Source organism: Lampris incognitus, chromosome 13, assembly GCF_029633865.1.
Source record: "Lampris incognitus isolate fLamInc1 chromosome 13, fLamInc1.hap2, whole genome shotgun sequence".
Classification (NCBI taxonomy): Eukaryota; Metazoa; Chordata; class Actinopteri; order Lampriformes; family Lampridae; genus Lampris; species Lampris incognitus.
In genome coordinates this window covers 4,094,854-4,116,567 of record NC_079223.1, presented here as the reverse complement: position 1 = coordinate 4,116,567, position 21,714 = coordinate 4,094,854, and the positions used below count along the sequence as shown (strand labels likewise).

The following is a 21,714-nucleotide window of genomic DNA, read 5'->3' as shown; positions in this document are numbered from 1 at the left end:
ACACACCTGTAGTTCCTATAGGTCATTACTACACACCTGTAGTTCCTAGTGGTCATTACTACACACCTGTAGTCCCTAGTGGTCATTACTACACACCTGTAATTCCTGTATGTCATACTACACACCTGTAGTTCCTGTAGGTCATTACTACACACCTGCAGTTCCTAGTGGTCATTACTACACACCTGTAGTTCCTTTAGGTCATTACTACACACCTGTAGTTCCTAAAGGTCATTACTACACACCTGCAGTTCCTAGTGGTCATTACTACACACCTGTAGCTCCTATAGGTCATTACTACACACCTGTAGTTCCTATAGGTCATTACTACACACCTGTAGTTCCTATAGGTCATTACTACACACCTGTAGTTCCTAAAGGTCATTACTACACACCTGTAGTTCCTATAGGTCATTACTACACAACTTCAGTTCCTAATGGTCATTACTACACACCTGTAGTTCCTGTAGTTCATTACTACACACCTGTAGTTCCTAAAGGTCATTACTACACACCAGTAGTTCCTGTAGGTCATTACTACAGACCTGTAGTTCCTAAAGGGCATTACTACACACCTGTAGTTCCTAGTGGTCATTACTACACACCTTCAGTTCCTAGTGGTCATTACTACACACCTGTAGTTCCTAAAGGTCATTACTACACACCTGTAGTTCCTAAAGGTCATTACTACACACCTGTAGTTCCTAAAGGTCATTACTACACACCTGTAGTTCATTACTACACACCTGTAGTTCCTAAAGGTCATTACTACACACCTGTAGTTCCTAAAGGTCATTACTAGACACCTGTAGTTCATTACTACACACCTGTAGTTCCTAAAGGTCATTACTACACACCTGTAGTTCATTACTACACACCTGTAGTTCCTAAAGGTCATTACTACACACCTGTAGTTCCTAGTGGTCATTACTACACACCTGTAGTTCCTAGTGGTCATTACTACACACCTGTAGTTCCTAAAGGTCATTACTACAGACCTGTAGTTCCTAAATGTCATTACTGCACACCTGTAGTTCCTAAAGGTCATTACTACACACCTGTAGTTCCTATAGGTCATTACTACACACCTGTAGTTCCTAGTGGTCATTACTACACACCTGTAGTTCCTAGTGGTCATTACTACACACCTGTAGTTCCTAGTGGTCATTACTACACACCTGTAGTTCCTATAGGTCATTACTACACACCTGTAGTTCCTAGTGGTCATTACTACACACCTGTAGTTCCTGTAGGTCATTACTACATACCTGTAGTTCCTAAAGGTAATTACTACACATCTGTAGTTCCTAAAGGTCATTACTACACACCTGTAGTTCCTAAAGGTCATTACTACACACCTATAGTTCCTATAGGTCATTACTACACACCTGTAGTTCCTAGTGGTCATTACTACACACCTGTAGTTCCTATAGGTCATTACTACACACCTGTAGTTCCTGTAGGTCATTACTACACACCTGTAGTTCCTAAAGGTAATTACTACACATCTGTAGTTCCTAAAGGTCATTACTACACACCTGTAGTTCCTAGTGGTCATTACTACACACCTGTAGTTCCTAGTGGTCATTACTACACACCTGTAGTTCCCCAGACCAAAAAGTTTCTTGAAATTCAGGAAAAGGAAAACGCTGCTTACTTTGAGCATGCACAGAGTCGTATGTGCGGCTAACAGGGTCACGGGACACCACCTGCCCTCTATCAAGGACCTGCACAGCTCCAGAGCCAGGAAACGTGCAGGGAGGATTGTGGCTGATCCCTCCCATCCAGCCCACAGCCTGTTCATGAGACTGCCTTCTGGACGGCAGTACAGGTCTATCAAAACTAGAACCGGAAAAGCTTCTACCCCAAAGCAGTAGCCCTTCTCATTACTTCCTGAACTCTTGTACTGTGTGCTGTGTTTCTGTATTTATGTGGTACCACTTTGCATTCAGTGTTACTCATACTGTGCCTGTGTGTTGACTTAATAAACGTATGACAAAAACAGCAGCAACACAAACACAACAAACAATAAACTTCCCTGATCAATTTACCATTGAACATTGGTAAATTGATCAGTTTCTTTTTGTAACCAAAATGCATCATTAGTTAAGTCATATGCGTCATTTGATAAGTTAAATTAATTCTCTTTTGAAGCAAATTAAGAGCCTTTTTCAAAGTTCTGTGCTAAGTACAGGACCAAGAAAACAAAACAATAAGAAAAGACCAACTAAATAAGCACAGATGTTTTGCAGGCCCATATGGATATATTTATGAGCTGGTTACAAACGTCAACAACTTGAAGTTAACACTTGTGACCTTGCAGGCAAAACTCTTCCCACGTTTTCTTGGGAACAAATTTGATGGGGGTCCAGAGAATACAATTCCACACATTTGAGTGTGATTGCATTGCTAGACACACAAGTCTCCATCTCTCAGCTGTTTAAAGTATCAAAAACTGTCAGTCCCAAACGAGCAGCTGTTTCTGTAGGCTAGCTACTTATTGCAGTGAATCTGAGGGCTTCTGCTTTGTTTCTGTCAGCCAAGTTACCATCTAATGTTTCCTTCATATTTACTTGTTGGCAGGACATAATTTGGAATACATGCTAAACATTAACATGCAAACAAAATCTTATTTATCATACTCTTATGTCAGGGGTTCCCAAACTTTTCCATGCCAATGCCCCCCAAATAGCATTAGCTTCTGGCCGTGGCCCCGCTTTTCGCAAGATGTCTTTAAAAACCTATTGACAATACTATGGCAAAGGAAAAAAAAAACAAAAAACTTCCGACTATATTTCCTTACTTTTATTAATGCCATAATAATTAAATTTGTATTTCAAATCTTGGGCGGCACGGTGGCGCAGTGGTCAGCGTGGTCTCCTCACAGCAGGAAGGTCCTGGGTTCGAGCCCCGGGGTAGTCCAACCTTGGGGGTCGTCCCGGGTCGTCCTCTGTGTGGAGTTTGCATGTTCTCCCCGTGTCTGCGTAGGTTTCCTCCGGGGGCTCCAGTTTCCTCCCACAGTCCAAAGACATGTAGGTCAGGTGACTCAAACACATGTGGGTCAGGTGAACTGGCCGTACTAAATTGTCCCTAGGTATGAATGTGTGTGTGTGTGTGTGTGTGTGTGTGTGATGGGCCTTGCAGCCTGTCCAGGGTGTCTCCCCGCCAGCTGCCCGATGACTGCTGGGATAGGCTTCAGCATCCCCGTGACCCTGAGAGCAGGATAAGCAGTTTAGATAATGGAGTGGAATTTAAAATTTTAATCCCACATCTTCCCTCCAATCAGCCGAGGTGCCCTTGGCACCCCCTGCTGGCTCCTACTTTGAAAACCACTGCGTCACTGGCATACTTTATAAAATAGCTGATCTGTATAAACACCAAAACATAAATGTTTTTTTGTTGATTTAAAGAGGTTTTAACCACCAGTGCAATTACTGCTGTCAGCACAGGTGTCATACCCAGTGGCGTCATAGTGGGGGAGGCGGGGGGAGGGACCTACCAGGGCCCAAAAGGGAGGAGAGGGGCCCTCGGGAAGCCTGGAATAAAAAGTTTGTTTTGGTTTGCAAATTTTTATTTCTAACTAATTAGTGTCATAATTTCAGTTAAAATGGGCTCCATACATCGGTTGAGGAACTTAAAGCACACAGTGGAGGCTCTCTGAGGCCCCTCTCAGCCCTTAAAAAGGCACAAAATGGTTTAGTCTGCCCCTCACAAACATCTCTCAGTGCAGCTCATCTAGTCCTGTCACGAGTGACTGCTGACACAAGCACGAGCACGAGCACAGAGTCATGGCCTTCCCAAAGAAATGAACATCTGGGTTCCAGAAAAGAAAAGAAAAGAAAAAAAAGGAAAGGGAGAGAAGGCAATATGAGGGAAAATAATCAGACTTTAAAGATCTAATCAACGACTTTGCAAACAAGAGGTCAGTGGGCATTTACTGTGGAATAAACAACATGGGTGTCAGCATCAGTACCCCAAGATGCACCAGTTTCAAGTGATACTGTACATTTTTTCAATCACTGCAAGATAGTTAAGTTTTGTTAAGTTACGTTAAGTTAGGTTAAGGTTAGGTTAAGTTATGTTAAGTTAGGTTAAGGTTAGGTTAAGTTATGTTAAGGTTAGGTTAAGTTATGTAAAATTAGGTTAACGTTAGGTTAACGTTAGGTTGAGTTAGATAAAATTAGGTTAAGGTTAGGTTAAGTTATGTTAAAGTTAGGTTAAGTTAGGTAAAATTAGGTTAAGGTTAGGTTAAGGTTAGGTTAAGTTAGGTAAAGTTGGGTTAAGGTTTGGTTAAGTTAGGGTAAGGTTAGGTTAAGTTAGGTAAAGGTTAGGTTAAGTTAGGTAAAGTTGGGTTAAGTTAGGTAAAATTAGGTTAAGGTTAGGTTAAGGTTAGGTAAAATTAGGTTAAGGTTAGGTTAAGGTTAGGTAAAGGTTAGGTTAAGTTAGGTAAAGTTGGGTTAAGGTTAGGTAAAATTAGGTTAAGGTTAGGTTAAGGTTGGGTAAAGGTTAGGTTAAGTTAGGTAAAGTTGGGTTAAGGTTAGGTAAAATTAGGTTAAGGTTAGGTTAAGGTTAGGTTAAGTTAGGTAAAGTTGGGTTAAGGTTAGGTTAAGTTGGGTTAAGGTTAGGTTAAGGTTGGGTAAAGGTTAGGTTAAGTTAGGTAAAGTTGGGTTAAGGTTAGGTTAAGTTGGGTTAAGGTTAGGTTAAGTTAAGTTAGGTTAATGTACTGTGTAGATTAATGTACTGTGAGTGTAAATAATATACAGTACGCTAGAAATCAAAAAAGTGACCCGTGAGAGACAAAGGAGGAAAGGGGCCCACAGAGACTGCTTATGTATAGGGCGCAGCATTTTGTGCTACACCCCTGGTCACACCTCAACAGCACACCTGAGGGTTGTAGCTTTTACAGAGGGCAGACATAATAACCGAAGGCAGAAATGATGGGAAACAAACATTTTCAAGGTTTAAAATCACACGTAGGCAGTCTCCTCAGCACTTCTCCACGTGAGTTTGTGTCTCGATGAAGAAATCACAATGAAAAGAAAACATTGTGGGAAATAGGAAATGCAGACTACAATTCAAAGTCTCAAGCAAGTCTGCCCCTTCTGTCCCAGAGTGTCGAATCAGTTCATCTGGACACAATGTGTAGTGTGCAGATGAACCGATTCAACACTCTGGGACTTCCTTACCTGGATTATTGAGCACCAAGACCTGCTTTAATCCTCCACCTCTAATCTGGAGATTTCCTCCACGTGAAGTCAGACGTGCTGAACAAGACACACGGGCGGCGGCTAAGTCCTAGCCACGGCTTGATTTGCTAAAATGGCCGACAACACCCCGCATCTGAAACCTGCCATGAGATGTGGGACTCACTCCCAGTTTTATTGTGGATAACGTTCTGCGATGATCTGCCGATACTGGTTAATGAAGATGTACAACATGCAGACTGTGTGTGGACACACAAGTCAACACTTCAGTCTGCACACAACATCACCACAAAAACACAGCTCAAGCTGACGCCCTAACCTTCCTGTGGTTAAGGTCTTATTCTGACTTATAGTCTACTACTACTACTACTACTACTACTGCTACTGCTACTGCCATTACCACTACTGCCACTACCACTACTACTGCCATTACCACTACTACTACTACTACTACCACTACCACTACTACTACTGCCATTACCACTACTACTGCCATTACCACTACTACTACTACTACTACCACTACCACTACTACTACTGCCACTACCACTACTACTGCCATTACCACTACTACTGCCATTACCACTACTACTACCACCACTACCACTACTAGTACTACTGCCATTACCACTACTACCACTACCACTGCCACTGCCACTACTACTACCACTACTACTACTACTGCCATTACCACTACTACCACTACCACTACTACCACTACTACTACTACTGCCATTACCACTACTACCACTACCACTACTACTACTGCCACTACCACTACTACTGCCATTACCACTACTACTGCCATTACCACTACTACTACTACTACCACCACTACCACTACTACTACTACTGCCATTACCACTACTACCACTGCCACTGCCACTACTACTACCACTACTACTACTACTGCCATTACCACTACTACCACTACCACTACTACCACTACTACTACTACTGCCATTACCACTACTACCACTACCACTACTACTGCCATTACCACTACTACCACTACCACTACTACTGCCATTACCACTACTACTACTACTACTACCACTACTACTACTACCACTACTACTACTGCCATTACCACTACTACCACTACCACTACTACCACTACTACTGCCATTACCACTACTACCACTACCACTACTACTACTACTACTACTACTACTAGTACTACTACTGCCTTTACCACTACTGCCACTACCACTACTACTGCCATTACCACTACTACCACTACCACTACTACTGCCATTACCACTACTACCACTACCACTACTACTACTACTACTGCCATTACCACTACTACCACTACCACTACTACTACAACTGCCATTACCACTACCACTACTACTACTACTACTGCCATTACCACTACTACCACTACCACTACTACTGCCATTACCACTACTACTACTACTACTACAACTGCCATTACCACTACTACCACTACCACTACTACCACTGCCACTGCCACTACCACTACTACAACTGCCACTACTACTACTACTTTCAGCTGCTACCGTTAGGGGGCGCCACAGAGGATCATCCGTCTCCATCTCTTCCTGTCCTCTGCATCTTCCTCTGTCATACCAGCCACCTGCATGTCCTCCCTCACCACATCCATAAACCTCCTCTTTGGCCTTCCTCTTCTCCTCTTCCCTGGCAGCTCCATATTCAGCACCTTCTCCCAGTATACCCAGCATCTCTCCTCCACACATGTCCACACCATCTCCATCTTGTCTCTCTTGCTTTGTCTCCAAACCGTCCAACCTGAGCTGTCCCTCTAACATACTCGTTCCTAATCCTGTCCTTCTTCATCGCTCCCAGTGAAGAGCTTATCATCTTCATCACTCCCAGTGAAGAGCTTATCATTTAACGAAGCCCAACGACAGAGTAAATAACACTTTTCAGGGTCTTGTTAGGTCATCGCCGAATAAACTGTGTGAAAGTCACACCGGCAACAGAAATGCCGCTGCAGTAGTTCGACTGCAGATTCTGAGAGGTGGGGGAAGATCCCTGCTGCATGCAGCCTGTAGTGGAGAAGACACATCACATGTCAGTATGTCCACCATGTGCACACCATGTCTGTCAGTTGGCTGTCTGTCATCTGTGTGCCTCGTTTGGCTCGTTACAGTGCTCCAACAATCCTGATTATGCCGAGCCGACTCCAGAACCCTGTACGTGTCCTCCTGGGCCTCCCGGACTTCCAGGCATGAAGGTTGGTGGTTAAAAAGCCGTGATGTAGTTCTGTACTTCTGTGGACGACTGCTCGTGGAGGTCAGCGGGGGGTCATCCCAGACCTCTGTGTGTGCTGGATCATGTTGCTGTCGTGCATGTGTTGAATGAACGTTGTGTGCAGCGGCGCAGGGATGACTGGATGATGCATCATTGTGATGCGCACTTAAGTGGAAAGGAAACCCTTGTGTGTGTGTGTTTATGTACACAAACACACACACACACACACACACACACACAATAATGTAATCTGAATGCACTTGACTTTCACTGACATCTGAAGCAACACAGCCGTGAGTCAGAGCATGGCGTGGTTAGACAGTAAACTGTCCTTGTGTTAGTTGTGCTGAGGGAAAACATGGTTCATGATTTCCAGACTGACCTGACAGCTGAAGCTGATGTGCTGCTGCTGCTCGTTTTCTCTGTATTTCTGAGGATTTACAGGAACAACAGAACAAACACAACAAACAAAAGAAAAACAGAACAGAAAAAATGGGAGGTCATGGGACAATCGAGAAACTGCTGCAGTAAAATGTCTCATATACAGTATACTTACTATGAGATGTCCCCCTCATGGGGTAAATAAATACTCCACCACCACCAACACCACCCCTTTTTCTCCCAGTCCTTTGTTTGACACTGATTATCACTCTGATGAGATCCGGGCTGCATTTTTTCCTCCCCCCTTTCCCCCCAATTGTATCCGGCCAATTACCCCACTCTTCCGAGCCGTCCCGGTCTCTGCTTTCCCCCCTCTGCCGATCCGGGGAGGGCTGCAGACTACCACATGCCTCCTCCCATACATGTGGAGTCACCAGCCGCTTCTTTTCACCTGACAGTGAGGCTTTTCACCAGGGGGAGGTAGCGCGTGGGAGGATCACACTGTCCTCCCGGCACTTGACAGCTGCACTATATTGCTCTGTTTGTGCCGGGGACCCGATCCTTGGTGCAGTGTGTTTTGGGGTTTGACAGCAACCGAGATACGGTGTTTGGAAAATACGTCTCTCAGCTGTTCCGACACTCCCACCACATACAGAATCACCACTGGTTTACACTGAGACAGCTGTTGTCCTCCTCCTCTCTTCGATCGGATGGTGCTCTTTCTTCCTGGCCCTGTTAGGATAACCACACTGAACCAGGGCCTGTTTAATGTGGGGTTTCTCCCCTTCCCCGGCCGCTGTGATGCCCCCCCTTTTTTTTTGTGTCGCCCGGCCGCTCCCCCCCCCTTTTTTTCCCCCCCCCCAGTTGTATCCGGCCAATTACCCCACTCTTCCGAGCCATCCTGGTCGCTGCTCCACCCCCTCTGCTGATCCGGGGAGGGCTGCCGACTACCGCCAGCCGCTTCTTTTCACCTGACAGTGAGGAGTTTCACCAGGGGGTCGTAGCATGTGGGAGGATCACGCTATTCCCCCCAGTCCCCCCTGAACAGGCGCCCCAACCGACCAGAGGAGGCGCTAGTGCAGCAACTAGGACACATACCCACATCCGGCTTCCCACCCGCAGACACGGCCAGTTGTGTCTGTAGGGACGCCCGACCAAGCCGGAGGTAACGCAGGGATTTGAACCGGCGATCCCTGTGTTGGTAGGCAACGGAATAGACCGCTGCGCTACCTGGGCGCCCACCGGGCTGCATTTTAACAGTAATTTAAATGGAACTATGGGCTGCTCAGCCTTTGCTTGCTAAAAATAAACAAACAAACAAACAAATAAATAAATAGGTGTTTCCCGTTTTGAAAGTTGCTCTGGTCAGAATGCCGCCTTAAGTCCGCTGAGGCTCTTAAAGCAAAAAGAAAACTACTACTACTGACTGAAGCTACAATGGGAATGTCCTGAAATAAGGGGTGAAGTAGTACACAACCCCCTCATGTTCACACAGCGTCAGTGCAGGATGGGGAAGTTGCTGGTTGTTAGAGGCTTTACCAAGTACCTCTGAGAGGTATTACCTCCATATCACCGCTGTTTATGAGCTACAACCTTACAGGGTTTCAGGCGTGTTTGTGTTTATAAGGTCAGCGCCATGTTTTTACTACAGTTGGTAACGCATCCAGAATGCTGTTGCATTGCTGGTTTGCAGATGTTTTTTTGTTTTTTCCAGCCGAATTTGAGGCTGGAAGGTTCAAAGCGTCTTCGGGCGGGCTAGGCATGGTTTAATGGATTAATTAGCTCGGCACTGGTCCCGAGAGACAGGCTTGTTACTAGGTATTATTTTAACGACGAAATATTTAATGCTGCTTTAAGTCTGTAGCCCCTAATGACAGGCAGACATCTACTCTTCATTTACTGATATGATTGCTACTTATTTTCATTTCCGCCCAGGGGGAAAAGGGAAACATCGGAGAGCCCGGTAAAGCTGGAGCAGCTGGTGCTGATGGTAAGCCTGTGAGTACTACATAGTTCAATATACTGTGCAAACACCACCACCACACAAGCCGCCGTGGCACCACCGAAAATTACTAACACACCATGCGAGTTATCACTGTAGTCCACATCCGACACGACGCAGGCGGGACAACTGCTCCAGTCTGATTCAGCATGCTGAAGACTGCTCAACAAAGGTCAAGGGGAAATTTTACCGATTTTTCCAAATTCCTACACAATCTGTTATTTCACATAAACGGAAGGCACTGAAACCACGGCCTCGTGTTGTACAGAGGCGTGGGCATGCTGGCGAAGTGGTTAGCGCGGTCGCCTCACAGCAAGAAGGTCCTGGGTTCGAGCCCCGGGGTATTCCAACCTTGGGGGTCGTCCCGGATCATCCTCTGTGTGGAGTTTGCATGTTCTCCCCTTGTCTGTGTGGGTTTCCTCCGGGGGCTCCGGTTTCTTCCCACAGTCCAAAGACATGTAGGTCAGGTGGATCGGCCGTACTAAATTGTCCCTAGGTGTGTGTGTGTGATGGCCTGGCAGCCTGTCCAGGGTGTCTCCCTGCCTGCCGCCCAATGACTGCTGGGATAGGCTCCAGCATCCCCGCGACCCTGAGAGCAGGATAAGCGGTTCAGATAATGGCTGGGTGGAGATGCACGGACATTTCTATTACTTTTTAGTGTAAAACACAGTAATTGTAACCAGGGGCGATGACTGTAACCAGGGGCAGCTGGCCCGTACAGGGCGCTGGGCAAACTTGTGGCGAGCAGGTGACCTGAGGCTGCTGTCTGATTGGTTTCTCCAGATTTTCCAGGGGGCGCAGTTCTGTGCGCCCCAGACACGCCCACTTTTATTGGCAGTGAATTGGTATTGTTTTAATGTTTTTTGATCTAATGTGATTGGACAATTCTCGTGGCTGTCAATCATGTTCACACCCACCATGACGCCTTGTCTCGACTGTCAATCATCCACCGTCTACCAACCCTGATAAAATCTATAGGCTACGTTGTCCTTCTTAATAACTCTGTGACTGTGTGGACATTAAAGCGGCTGTCAGGTGTGCTGCGCCAAGGTAAACTGTGCCCCCCCCCCAAAATCTTTAGCACCAGCCGCCACTGACTGTAACCCAACACCATCCATCAGAGTTGAGAGGGATGAATATCTGTAGGCCCCCGCTGATCTCATGACCTCTCCTCTTTCTCCGATGATCAGGGAGTGCCTGGCATCAGAGGAAGTCCAGGACAGCCAGGTCCATCAGGAACAGAGGTAGGGGACAGAGCCGTTATATGATTACCCGTCTCTTTATCTTCAGTCAGCCAATGAGTTTTCAGTGAGGAAGGTCACAGCTGCTCTGTTGTGTTCCTCCATCAGGGGCCTCGGGGGCCGGCGGGCTACAAGGGGGAGCAAGGCAGGCGCGGTGATTCGGTAGGGAGGTCAAAAGAAGCACACACTTTTGGCAAGATCAATTTCATTATGACATTAAAGCCCTTATTTCTCACTTTGTGACCTGTGAAAATGTGTTGCCTATCACAAACACGCTGTGTTTTCCCAGGGTGAACGGGGCGTGCCGGGACTGATGGGGCCGCCGGGCCAAGCGGGAGAAAAGGTGGGACGTTAATCATTACGATATACAATGTCATTCTCGTTTCTGTTCAGAGCAGCTAAAGATATGGATCCCACATGGGGGGTTACAAGCTCTCAGACATGTAACACATTGTCAGGAATATCGTGGTTGTGTGATGAGAGATATTCAGTGTTATGGTTGAATAGCAGAAATGAAAGTAAATCATTGGTAATTATGATGAATGCCTCGTCTGACTAATGTACCAGAGAGAGAATTCCATGAAAATAAGATGCACTTAAACTGGATGAACCCACATCAAACAGCCGATGCCAGTCATTGTTTTACTGGGCGAAATGTGCAGTTTGATTCAGAGTCGTACTCCACCACACACACAATACTTACTGATACACAATGTAGTCCTTCACTGATAAACCATGTAGTACTTTACTGATACACAATGTAGTCCTTTACTGATACACAATGTGGTCCATTACTGATACACCATGTAGTCCTTTACTGATACACAATGTGGTCCTTTACTGATACACAATGTGGTCCTTTACTGATACACAATGTGGTCCTTCACTGATACACAATGTGGTCCTTTACTGATACACCATGTAGTCCTTTACTGATACACCATGTAGTCCTTTACTGATACACAATGTAGTCCTTTACTGATACACAATGTGGTCCATTACTGATACACCATGTAGTCCTTTACTGATACACAATGTGGTCCTTTACTGATAAACCATGTAGTCCTTTACTGATACACCATGTAGTCCTTTACTGATACACCATGTAGTCCTTTACTGATACACCATGTAGTCCTTCACTGATACACTCTTTTTCTTTTGTTTTAGGCTTTATTGACAGGACAGTGTAGATGGTAGATGGACAGGAAACAGGGAGAGAGGCAGAGAGAGAGACACACACACAGAGAATGAGACAGAGAGAGAGAAAGATTTTGATTTTTAAAAAGTGACTTTTATTTTAGAAAAATACAATCATATTCAAACCACAAGCAAATAAATAAATTATGTAAAAAATAAAAGGTAAATCACATCAATTCTCCAGAAAAAACAAGTTGGTTGTCTTTTACTGAGCACAACACTTCCCTGTAAGCCCAGATAACACTAAATTGCTGGGTATCCTTCATTTCTTTGTAATAACTGAAATCAACCATCATCCTGGCTTTTACCATTCTAGTAAACAGCAGCTTTACATCAGTGTCTACTGAGTCTTCCGTCTTCCTTTTTCTGCTTACATATATAGCCAGTTTTGCTTGTCCCAGGATGAAATTCATCAGTTGACATTTTTCTTTTACAGTTTGTTTATACACAAACCCCAGAATGAAAATGTGCTTGGAGAAAACCTCCCCTACCTTGCTGAATAAACTTTGCAACAACATGAACAGTGGTGCCAGGCGCACGCACTCCAGGTAACAGTGGAAAACAGTTTCTTTGTAAGGGCAAAAAATACATTTATCACTCACACCCTGACCAATAACAGAGAGAAAAGCATTAACTGCTACTATCCCATGCACAACTCTCCACTGCAAGTCAGCAACCTTCTTTGTTAATGGTGGTTTGTATAGACCCTGCCAAGCAGGTCTGACATTGACTCCCAAGCCCAGAGGACTTTGCCAAGGTGTGTCGACACAGTCGTGTAGTTTACCCTTGTTTAGACATTTAACCATCATTCCATACAGTAATTTGCCTTTTGCCTCTTCTAAGTTTAGAAAAGTACTTCTACTCTCATTCGAAAAAAAGCCTGAACAGTCATCAAAGCTGGGACGAATACTTAAACAAGGAAAAGGATCATCGACATTAGGCACGATCAAACCATTGCTGTATTCATTTAACAGGACGGATTCATGTCTCGTCAGACAGCGTCTCCAGTGGTCAAGCAGCCTGTTGATGATCCTCACAGAACGCACTCCCAGACCAGCCGCAAGAGCAGCTGCATTGCACAAGTCAGGTCCAGCAGTGCGCACCACCGATTCAAGGGTTAGAAAACCTGCTCTGCAAAACACTTCTGTGACTGCCGATCCTGCCCAGCAGGGTGTGTTCAGACGTCCTCCATGCGCCACAGGCTCCCTCAACAACCAGTACAGGGAGTCGCATTGCTTTGTCCTCTCTTTCACCACCATCTTCCACACTGTGAAGACTCCGCGGTAGAAAGGTGGCAGGGTTTGAAACTTCACAGTCTTCAAATCCATGAGGAACAGTGAGTCATGCAGTCCCAAACCACCAAACTTCTGCAAAACTATGTGTGCCAGTGGTCTCCACACCAAGTCTTTCGGGCCATAAAGCAGTCTGGAGAAATTGAAGGCGGAACGCAGCGCCTCTACGGGCCAAATGTGCAAGTCCTTGTCCTCCTCCTCCTTTGGGAGAAAGAGGATAGATAGCCTGGGGAATCCAATGTAATTTATCCCAAAAAAATTCAACTAAAACAGCTTGAATTCTTGCAAGTAAATTTGGAGGGGGGTCAACACAAACTAATCTGTGCCATAATGAGGAGGATACTAGATTGTTGATTACAAGTGTCCTCCCTCTGTAAGACATGCTCGGCAGGAGCCACTTCCACTTTTTAAGCCGGCCTTCTATTTTTTCTAAAATGTTCTCCCGGTTCTTTTCCAACACAGATTCTTCACCCAAAATACTCCCAAGTACTTTATCCCTCCTTTTTTCCAAGTCAGCCCTCCCGGTAGAACTAAATTGTCAAGTGGCATTTTCCCAACCATCACAGCTTCACTTTTTTTCCCAGTTTACCTTAGCAGACGACAAACTATTGAAAAGACCTACAGTCCCCTCCAAGGTATCAATATCACTCTGTTTGTTAATCATTACCATAACATCATCTGCATATGCGGAGACCTTTACAGCTGTGGTACAACCTGGGAAAAAAAACACCTGAGAGTTTTCCCCTGAGTTTGTGAAGAAAAGGCTCAATGGAAGGGGAGTACAGCATTACAGAAAGTGCGCATCCTTGACGTACTCCCCTCTGTACAATAAACTTCAACGGGCAGTCCATCAATGCCAGGTGCTTTACCATTGCCCAGGCTCATGAGAGCAGTGTACAGTTCATTCAGAGACAGTTCTGCATCTAACACCGCATTGGTATCACCGTCCACCTGAGGTAGCCCAGCATAAAAAGAACTGGCCAACTCTGCATCCTCCACAACTTCACTTTTAAACAGATCATTGTAGAAGGAGGTGGTGTATCAGTGGATCTCAGGGGTTCCCGTTATTGTAGTTCCATCGCCAGAGCGTAACGAATGAATGATCTTCCTCTGACCATTCCTTCGCTCCAAACCAAAAAAAAACTGTGATGGGGCAGCCATTTGAGACACATTCATGAAACGTGAACGGACCAGAGCTCCCTGTGCTGTAGTGCCCAACAGGTTGGCTAAGGCAGCCTTTTTAGCTTTAAGGGCTTCCATATGCCCTTGATTTCTTGTAGAATCCACTAAACCCTGTAATTCTACTACTTCAATCTCCAGTTCCTTAAGAGATCTGGTAATGTGCTTAGTGACATTGCGGGTATACTCCTGACATAATTGTCTTATTTTGCTCTTTCCTATATCCCACCATTGCTGTACTGAAGAGAACGTGGTCTTGCGTTTTCCATGTAAAGCCCAAAGAAACTCAAAAGCCTCTCTGAAAGTTCTATCATGTAGAAGACCAGTATTAAAATGGCAATATGCACTCCGTACTTTAACATTCTGAATGAAAAAAGAGCACTGAACAAGACAATGGTCAGAAAAACCAACAGGAGTTATTTGACTTGATTTAAAGATACCAAAATGATGTTTGAAACAATAAAAACGATCAAGTCTGGCCAGAGATAACAAATTGTCCTTGGAGTGACTCCAGGTGTACTGCCTGTCACTCCTGTTAAAACCTCTCCAGACATCTTTTAGTCTTGGGTTTCAATCAGCCACTTAAGTTTGGCAGATGAAGCGGGATGAGGCTCTAGATGGTTCCTGTCTAGTTTGGCATTTTCCGTGCGATTGAAATCTCCTCCCAGAAACAAAAAGAAATCAGTACAATTGTGAATTACATCACATAAGGTGTTCAGCAGTCTCATTCTCTCAACGCCCGAAACTGGGGCATAAACATTCACAAAAATTAATTTCGCACCCTCATATTGTACTGTGACTTTTAGAATGTGACCACACACTATCTCTTCTACCTCAGAAGAAGAGGGACTGAAACTCTTAGAGAAAAGCACACCAGCGCCACCACTGTTAGTTAATTTGTGGCTTAGGAAGACCTCCCCAGGCCACTCCTTCTTCCAGTCACTTTCATTCACGGCGTCACTGTGAGTTTCTTGAATAAAGACCACATCCAACCCTTTAAATTCTACCAACTTGAAGAGAGAAGCTCTTTTCACATCGCTCCTGGCTCCATTTATATTTAAAGACCCTATCTTCAAATCAGCCATGAAAGGGAAAGAAGTGTCTCTGCAACAAGAAAAGCACATACAAACAATATGAGGAGAACAAATTTTGTCTTAATCATCAACAATTAATTGTGCCTTGACTTTTGACGCAATTTTCTTGAGCCGGTAAACCTCTTGGTCACTGAAAGCCCCCTCTTCCTTCCTCAGCCGTGCCACAGACCTGACAAAAGATCTCAAATCGGGGAAGAACTGTTCGGTTCTAACCGCCCTTTGCCCTTTAGTTTCAGTTAAAAATTTCCTAATTGTCTGGAGGGGATAAAAAATGGTTTCATCCTCTTGTGATGGCGTCTACTCACTTTCCTCATCCGATGAATCATCCAACACTTTCTTGGCCTTGGCACTACCCTGCTCTTTGTCAGACATTTTCCTTTTACTGCGTTTAGCTGTTAAACCCTTCTCCTCCGTAGACATGTTTTCATCTATCAGTTCATCACTGACCACACTTTCCACACTTTGATCGCAGTTCGTTTTATCTTTGTCACATTTCTTTTCCTCTGTCAGCTTACATTTTTCCGGTTTCTCTCTGGTCTGGGCATTATCGGCATCATTTCCACTCTTAGCTTGGTCCTGTTTCTCAGTCTGCTCCCTGTTCTGCGTTTCTGCCTCGGTCTCCTCTACTTTCCCTGCAGACTGCTGTGCACCAGGCGAGTCAGACTCGGCTTCAGGCCTGCTGTCCGGCCTCAGGGCAAGACCGAACCACATGTCCTTCTGCACCGCAACCGAAGCATTTCATCGTCTCAGAGGAGGCAAACACGTTATAACTAAAACCGTCCACTTTGAACGTGAAAGTCAGGTTTAAATCGCCCGTGCTGTCCTTAAGGATCATGAGCACCTGTCTTCTGTGACACACAACGTGTCTCAGTTTTGGCGACTTGGACCCCAGCAGAACTAATTTAATGGGGGACACCAGATGCCTGAAACGCGACAGCTCCATGGCCAACACTTCATTCTTAATAAACGGAGGCGCGTTTGAAATAGTTCCCTACTTTGCCAGGTTCACCAGCGGGAGAACAGGGGAGAAAGAGTCGCGAATCACGACGCCATTTTCCACCACCTCTTCACTTTTGGCCATGTCATCTAAGAAAATGACAACAGCTTTGTTCATATGCGAAGCAGACTTCACACTTTCAAACCCGACAACCTCTCCGACAGCATAGCTGGCCTCCTCCACTGAACAGCATAGCTGGCCTCCTCCACTGAACAGCATAGCTGGCCTCCTCCACTGAACAGCATAGCTGGCCTCCTCCACTGAACAGCATAGCTGGCCTCCTCCACTGAACAGCCGACACGCAGCAATATCTTAACCGCATGACAGCGTGTCAGCTTCTCCAGCTCCGCACTACTACTGACAATGGGCATGGTGCCCGGCTGCCAACCGCACCACCAAACTACACCCCAAAAAATTAACCACCTAACAACAAACTAATCACGAAGATAAATACATAAAGGAAAGAGAAAGCATGGAAATATTCGCTGACACCGAAGCAAAAAACGCTGTCACTCCGTTCACTCACTCGCAGTTCCACTCACTTCCACTCGAGAGAGAGAGACAGAGAGACACACAGAGAATGAGACAGAGAGAGGGAAAGAGCGGAAGAGAGAGACAGAGAGACACACAGAGAATGAGACAGAGAGAGAGAAAGAGCAAGAGAGAGACACACAGAGAATGAGACAGAGAGAGAGAGAGCAAGAGACAGAGACACACACAGAGAATGAGACAGAGAGAGGGAAAGAGCGGAAGAGAGAGACAGAGAGACCCACAGAGAATGAGACAGAGAGAGAGAAAGAGCAAGAGAGACAGAGACACACACAGAGAATGAGACAGAGAGAGGGAAAGAGCAAGAGAGACAGAGACACACAGACAGAGAATGAGACAGAGAGAGAGAAAGAGCAAGAGAGACAGAGACACAGACAGAGAATGAGACAGAGAGAGAGAAAGAGCAAGAGAGAGACAGAGAGACACACAGACAGAGAATGAGACAGAGAGACACACAGAGAATGAGACAGAGAGACAGACAGAGAATAAGACAGAGAGACACACAGAGAATGAGACAGAGAGACAGACAGAGAATAAGACAGAGAGAGAGAAAGAGCAAGAGAGAGACAGAGACACACAGACAGAGAATGAGACAGCGAGAGAGAAAGAGCAGAAGAGAGACAGAGACAGACAGAGAATGAGACAGCGAGAGAGAAAGAGCAGAAGAGAGACGGAGACAGACAGAGAGAGACAGACAGACAGACAGAGAGAGAACAGGAAAACAAAATGTAACAATGGCACATCTTTTGAGAATATCAACATAGTCCTCTTCCATCACAGAACCCCAAGTCAAGCCAAAGGGAGGGAGAGAGAGAGAGCGGAGAGAGGGAGGAGAGAGAGGACAGAAAGGAGAAAAGGAGGAGAGAGAGAGTGGAGAGAGAGAGAGCGGAGGGAGGGAGGAGAGGAGAGAACGGAGAGAGGGAGAGAAAGGAGAGAGAGTGGAGAGAGGGAGTAGAGTGGCAAGAGAGGAGAGAAGGAGGAGAGAGGGGAGAGAGGGAGTACAGTGAGAGGAGAGACAGGAAAGACAGGGAGGAGAGAGTGGAGAGAGAAGGAGGAGAGAGAGGAGAGAGTGGAGAGGAGACGGAGAGAGTGGGGAGAAAGTGGAGAGAGAGGAGAGTGAGTGAAGAGGGAGGAGAGAGGAGATGTGGGGTGAGAAAGAGAGAGAAAGACTGAGTGAGTGCATAAGATCCCTTATGATGACCATGTCAAGGTCCTGAGCCAGACTTGAACCTGGGATGTTGTGATAAGAACATATGGTGCTTGTCGTACATGCGTTACATGTTGTGGTACATGTGTTACATGTGGTGCTTGTGGTACATGTGGTACATGTACATGTGGTACATGAGTTACATGTGGTGCTTATGGTACACGGGTTACATGTGGTGCTTGTGGTACACGGGTTACATGTGGTGCTTGTGGTACATGTGTTACATGTTGTGGTACATGTGTTACATGTGTTACATGTGGTGCTTGTGGTACATGTGTTACATATGGTACATGTGTTACATGTGGTGCTTGTGGTACATGTGTTACATGTTGTGGTACACGTGCTACATGTGGTACATGTGTTACATGTTGTGGTACACGTGTTACATGTGGTACATGTGTTACATGTTGTGGTACACATGTTACATGTGTTACATGTGATGCTTGTGGTACATGTGTTACATATGGTACATGTGTTACATGTTGTGGTACATGTGTTACATGTTGTGGTACACGTGTTACATGTGGTACATGTTACATGTTGTGGTGCATGTGTTACATGTGTTACATGTTGTGTTACATGTGTTACATGTGGTGCTTGTGTCACATGTGGTACATGTGTTATATGCGGTACATATTGTACATGTGTTATATGTGGTACATATAGTACATGTGGTACATGTGTTATATGTGGGACATATAGTACATGGTGTACATGTGTTATATGTGGTACATATAGTACATATTGTACATGTGTTATATGTGGTACATATAGTACATATTGTACATGTGTTATATGTGGTACATATAGTACATGTGGTACATGTGTTATATGTTGTGGTACAGGTGTTACATGTGGTACATGTTGTGGTACATGTGTTACATGTTGTACATGTGGTGCTTGTGGTACATGTGGTACATATAGTACATGTTGTACATGTGTTATATGTGGTACATGTGTTATATGTGGTACATATAGTACATGTGGTACATGTGGTACATGTGTTATATGTGGTACATGTGGTACATGTGTTATATGTGGTACATATAGTACATATTGTACATGTGTTATATGTGGTACATATAGTACATGTTGTACATGTGTTATATGTGGGACATATAGTACATGTGGTACATGTGTTATATGTGGTACATGTGTTATATGTGGTACATGTGGTACATGTGTTACATGTTGTGGTACATGTGTTACATGTTGTACATGTGGTGCTTGTGGTACATGTGTTATATGTGGTACATATAGTACATGTTGTACATGTGTTATATGTGGTACATGTGTTATATGTGGTACATGTGTTACATGTGGTACATGTGTTACATGTGGTACATGTGTTATATGTGGTACATGTGTTACATATGGTACATGTGTTATATGTGGTACATGTGTTACATGTGGTACATGTGTTATATGTGGTACATGTGTTACATGTGGTACATATAGTACATGTTGTACATGTGTTATATGTGGGACATATAGTACATATTGTACATGTGTTATATGTGGGACATATAGTACATGTGGTACATGTGTTATATGTGGGACATATAGTACATGTGGTACATGTGGTACATGTGTTATATGTTGTGGTACATGTGTTATGTGTGGGACATATAGTACATATTGTACATGTGTTATATGTGGGACATATAGTACATGTGGTACATGTGTTATATGTGGTACATGTGTTACATGTGGTACATGTGTTATATGTGGCACATATTGTACATGTGTTATATGTGGTACATATAGTACATGTTGTACATGTGTTATATGTGGGACATATAGTACATGTTGTACATGTGTTATATGTGGTACATGTGGTACATGTGTTATATGTGGGACATATAGTACATGTGGTACATGTGGTACATATGGTACATGTGGTACATGTGTTACATGTGGTACATGTGTTATATGTGGTACATATAGTACATGTTGTACATGTGTTATATGTGGTACATATTGTACATGTGTTATATGTGGTACATATAGTACATGTTGTACATGTGTTATATGTGGGACATATAGTACATGTTGTACATGTGTTATATGTGGTACGTGTTACATGTGGTACATGTGTTATATGTGGGACATATAGTACATGTGGTACATATGGTACATGTGGTACATGTGTTACATGTGGTACATGTGTTATATGTGGGACATATAGTACATGTGGTACATGTGTTACATGTGGTACATGTGTTACATATGGTACATGTGTTACATGTGGTACAGACTGCAGCAGCTGTACCACCACATCAGCCCATTGACCTCACCTCGTTATTTTAAGTTACTTTTTGGGTGACCTTTAAATACATCTTTTAAAAATAAGGCTGCACAAGGCCAGAAACAGCCCAGACTGCACCTGTGCACCCTGGCAGAAGAGAAGACAACCAGCGCAGCTGAACTGAGGAAAGAAAGAAAGTAAAATGTTGAGCTATATAGCAACTGACACGGTCTGCTGCTACACAAGGCTTGTCTCCTCAACTCGGACACCACTTCCTTCCATATGAATCATACATGGTTTTTATTTTTTGGGATTTTTCTCCCCAATCTCCCCTTCCGAGCCGTCCCGGTCTCTGCTCCGCCCCCTCTGCTGATCCAGGGAGGGCTGCAGACTACCACATGCCTCCTCCCATACATGTGGCGTCACCAGCCACTTCTTTTCACCTGACAGTGAGGAGTTGCACCAGGGGGACGTAGCACGTGGGAGGATCACGCTATTCCCCCCAGTTCCCCCTCCCTCCTGAAAAGGCGCCCCGACCGCAGCCCTCCCTGGATCAGTAGGGGGGGTGGCTCAGAAGAGTGGGGTTACTGGTTGGATACAACCAGGGAGAAAAAATCCGGAAAAAAAGACACCTGTAAGGACCCTGCAGACTGCGTTGTGGACCACATGTCAGACCTTCAGAGCACATGATAAACAGGGCACAAGCCTCACTGCTGTCTGTCTTACCTGGGCAAAGGAGACAGAGTGCTTGGGAGACAGCATTCGGCATCCAAGCCCCCTGAATCCAAACTTTCAAGAGTAACTTCACTAACACCACATCCCATAACAACATGTCCGGTGAGTGAAGTGGTCTTATGCAGTGTGAACTGTGAGATGCACCCC

At 44.9% G+C, this 21,714-nt stretch overlaps 1 protein-coding gene across 3 annotated transcripts in view; it reads left to right on the top strand.

Annotated features, from left to right (window-relative positions):
* Nucleotides 1-21,714, top strand: part of col21a1 (collagen, type XXI, alpha 1) — a 71,937-nt gene that overhangs the window by 26,792 nt on the left and 23,431 nt on the right. For all 3 annotated transcript variants that reach the window (XR_008811286.1, XM_056292373.1, XM_056292372.1), the window contains exons 7-11: nt 7,345-7,428; nt 9,762-9,824; nt 11,019-11,072; nt 11,178-11,231; nt 11,359-11,412. Coding sequence is in view for 2 of the 3 variants with exons in the window: in XM_056292373.1 (XP_056148348.1) it covers nt 7,345-7,428; nt 9,762-9,824; nt 11,019-11,072; nt 11,178-11,231; nt 11,359-11,412 (309 nt within the window). In the remaining variant the exon portion in view is untranslated. The remainder of the gene's footprint in view (nt 1-7,344; nt 7,429-9,761; nt 9,825-11,018; nt 11,073-11,177; nt 11,232-11,358; nt 11,413-21,714) is intronic.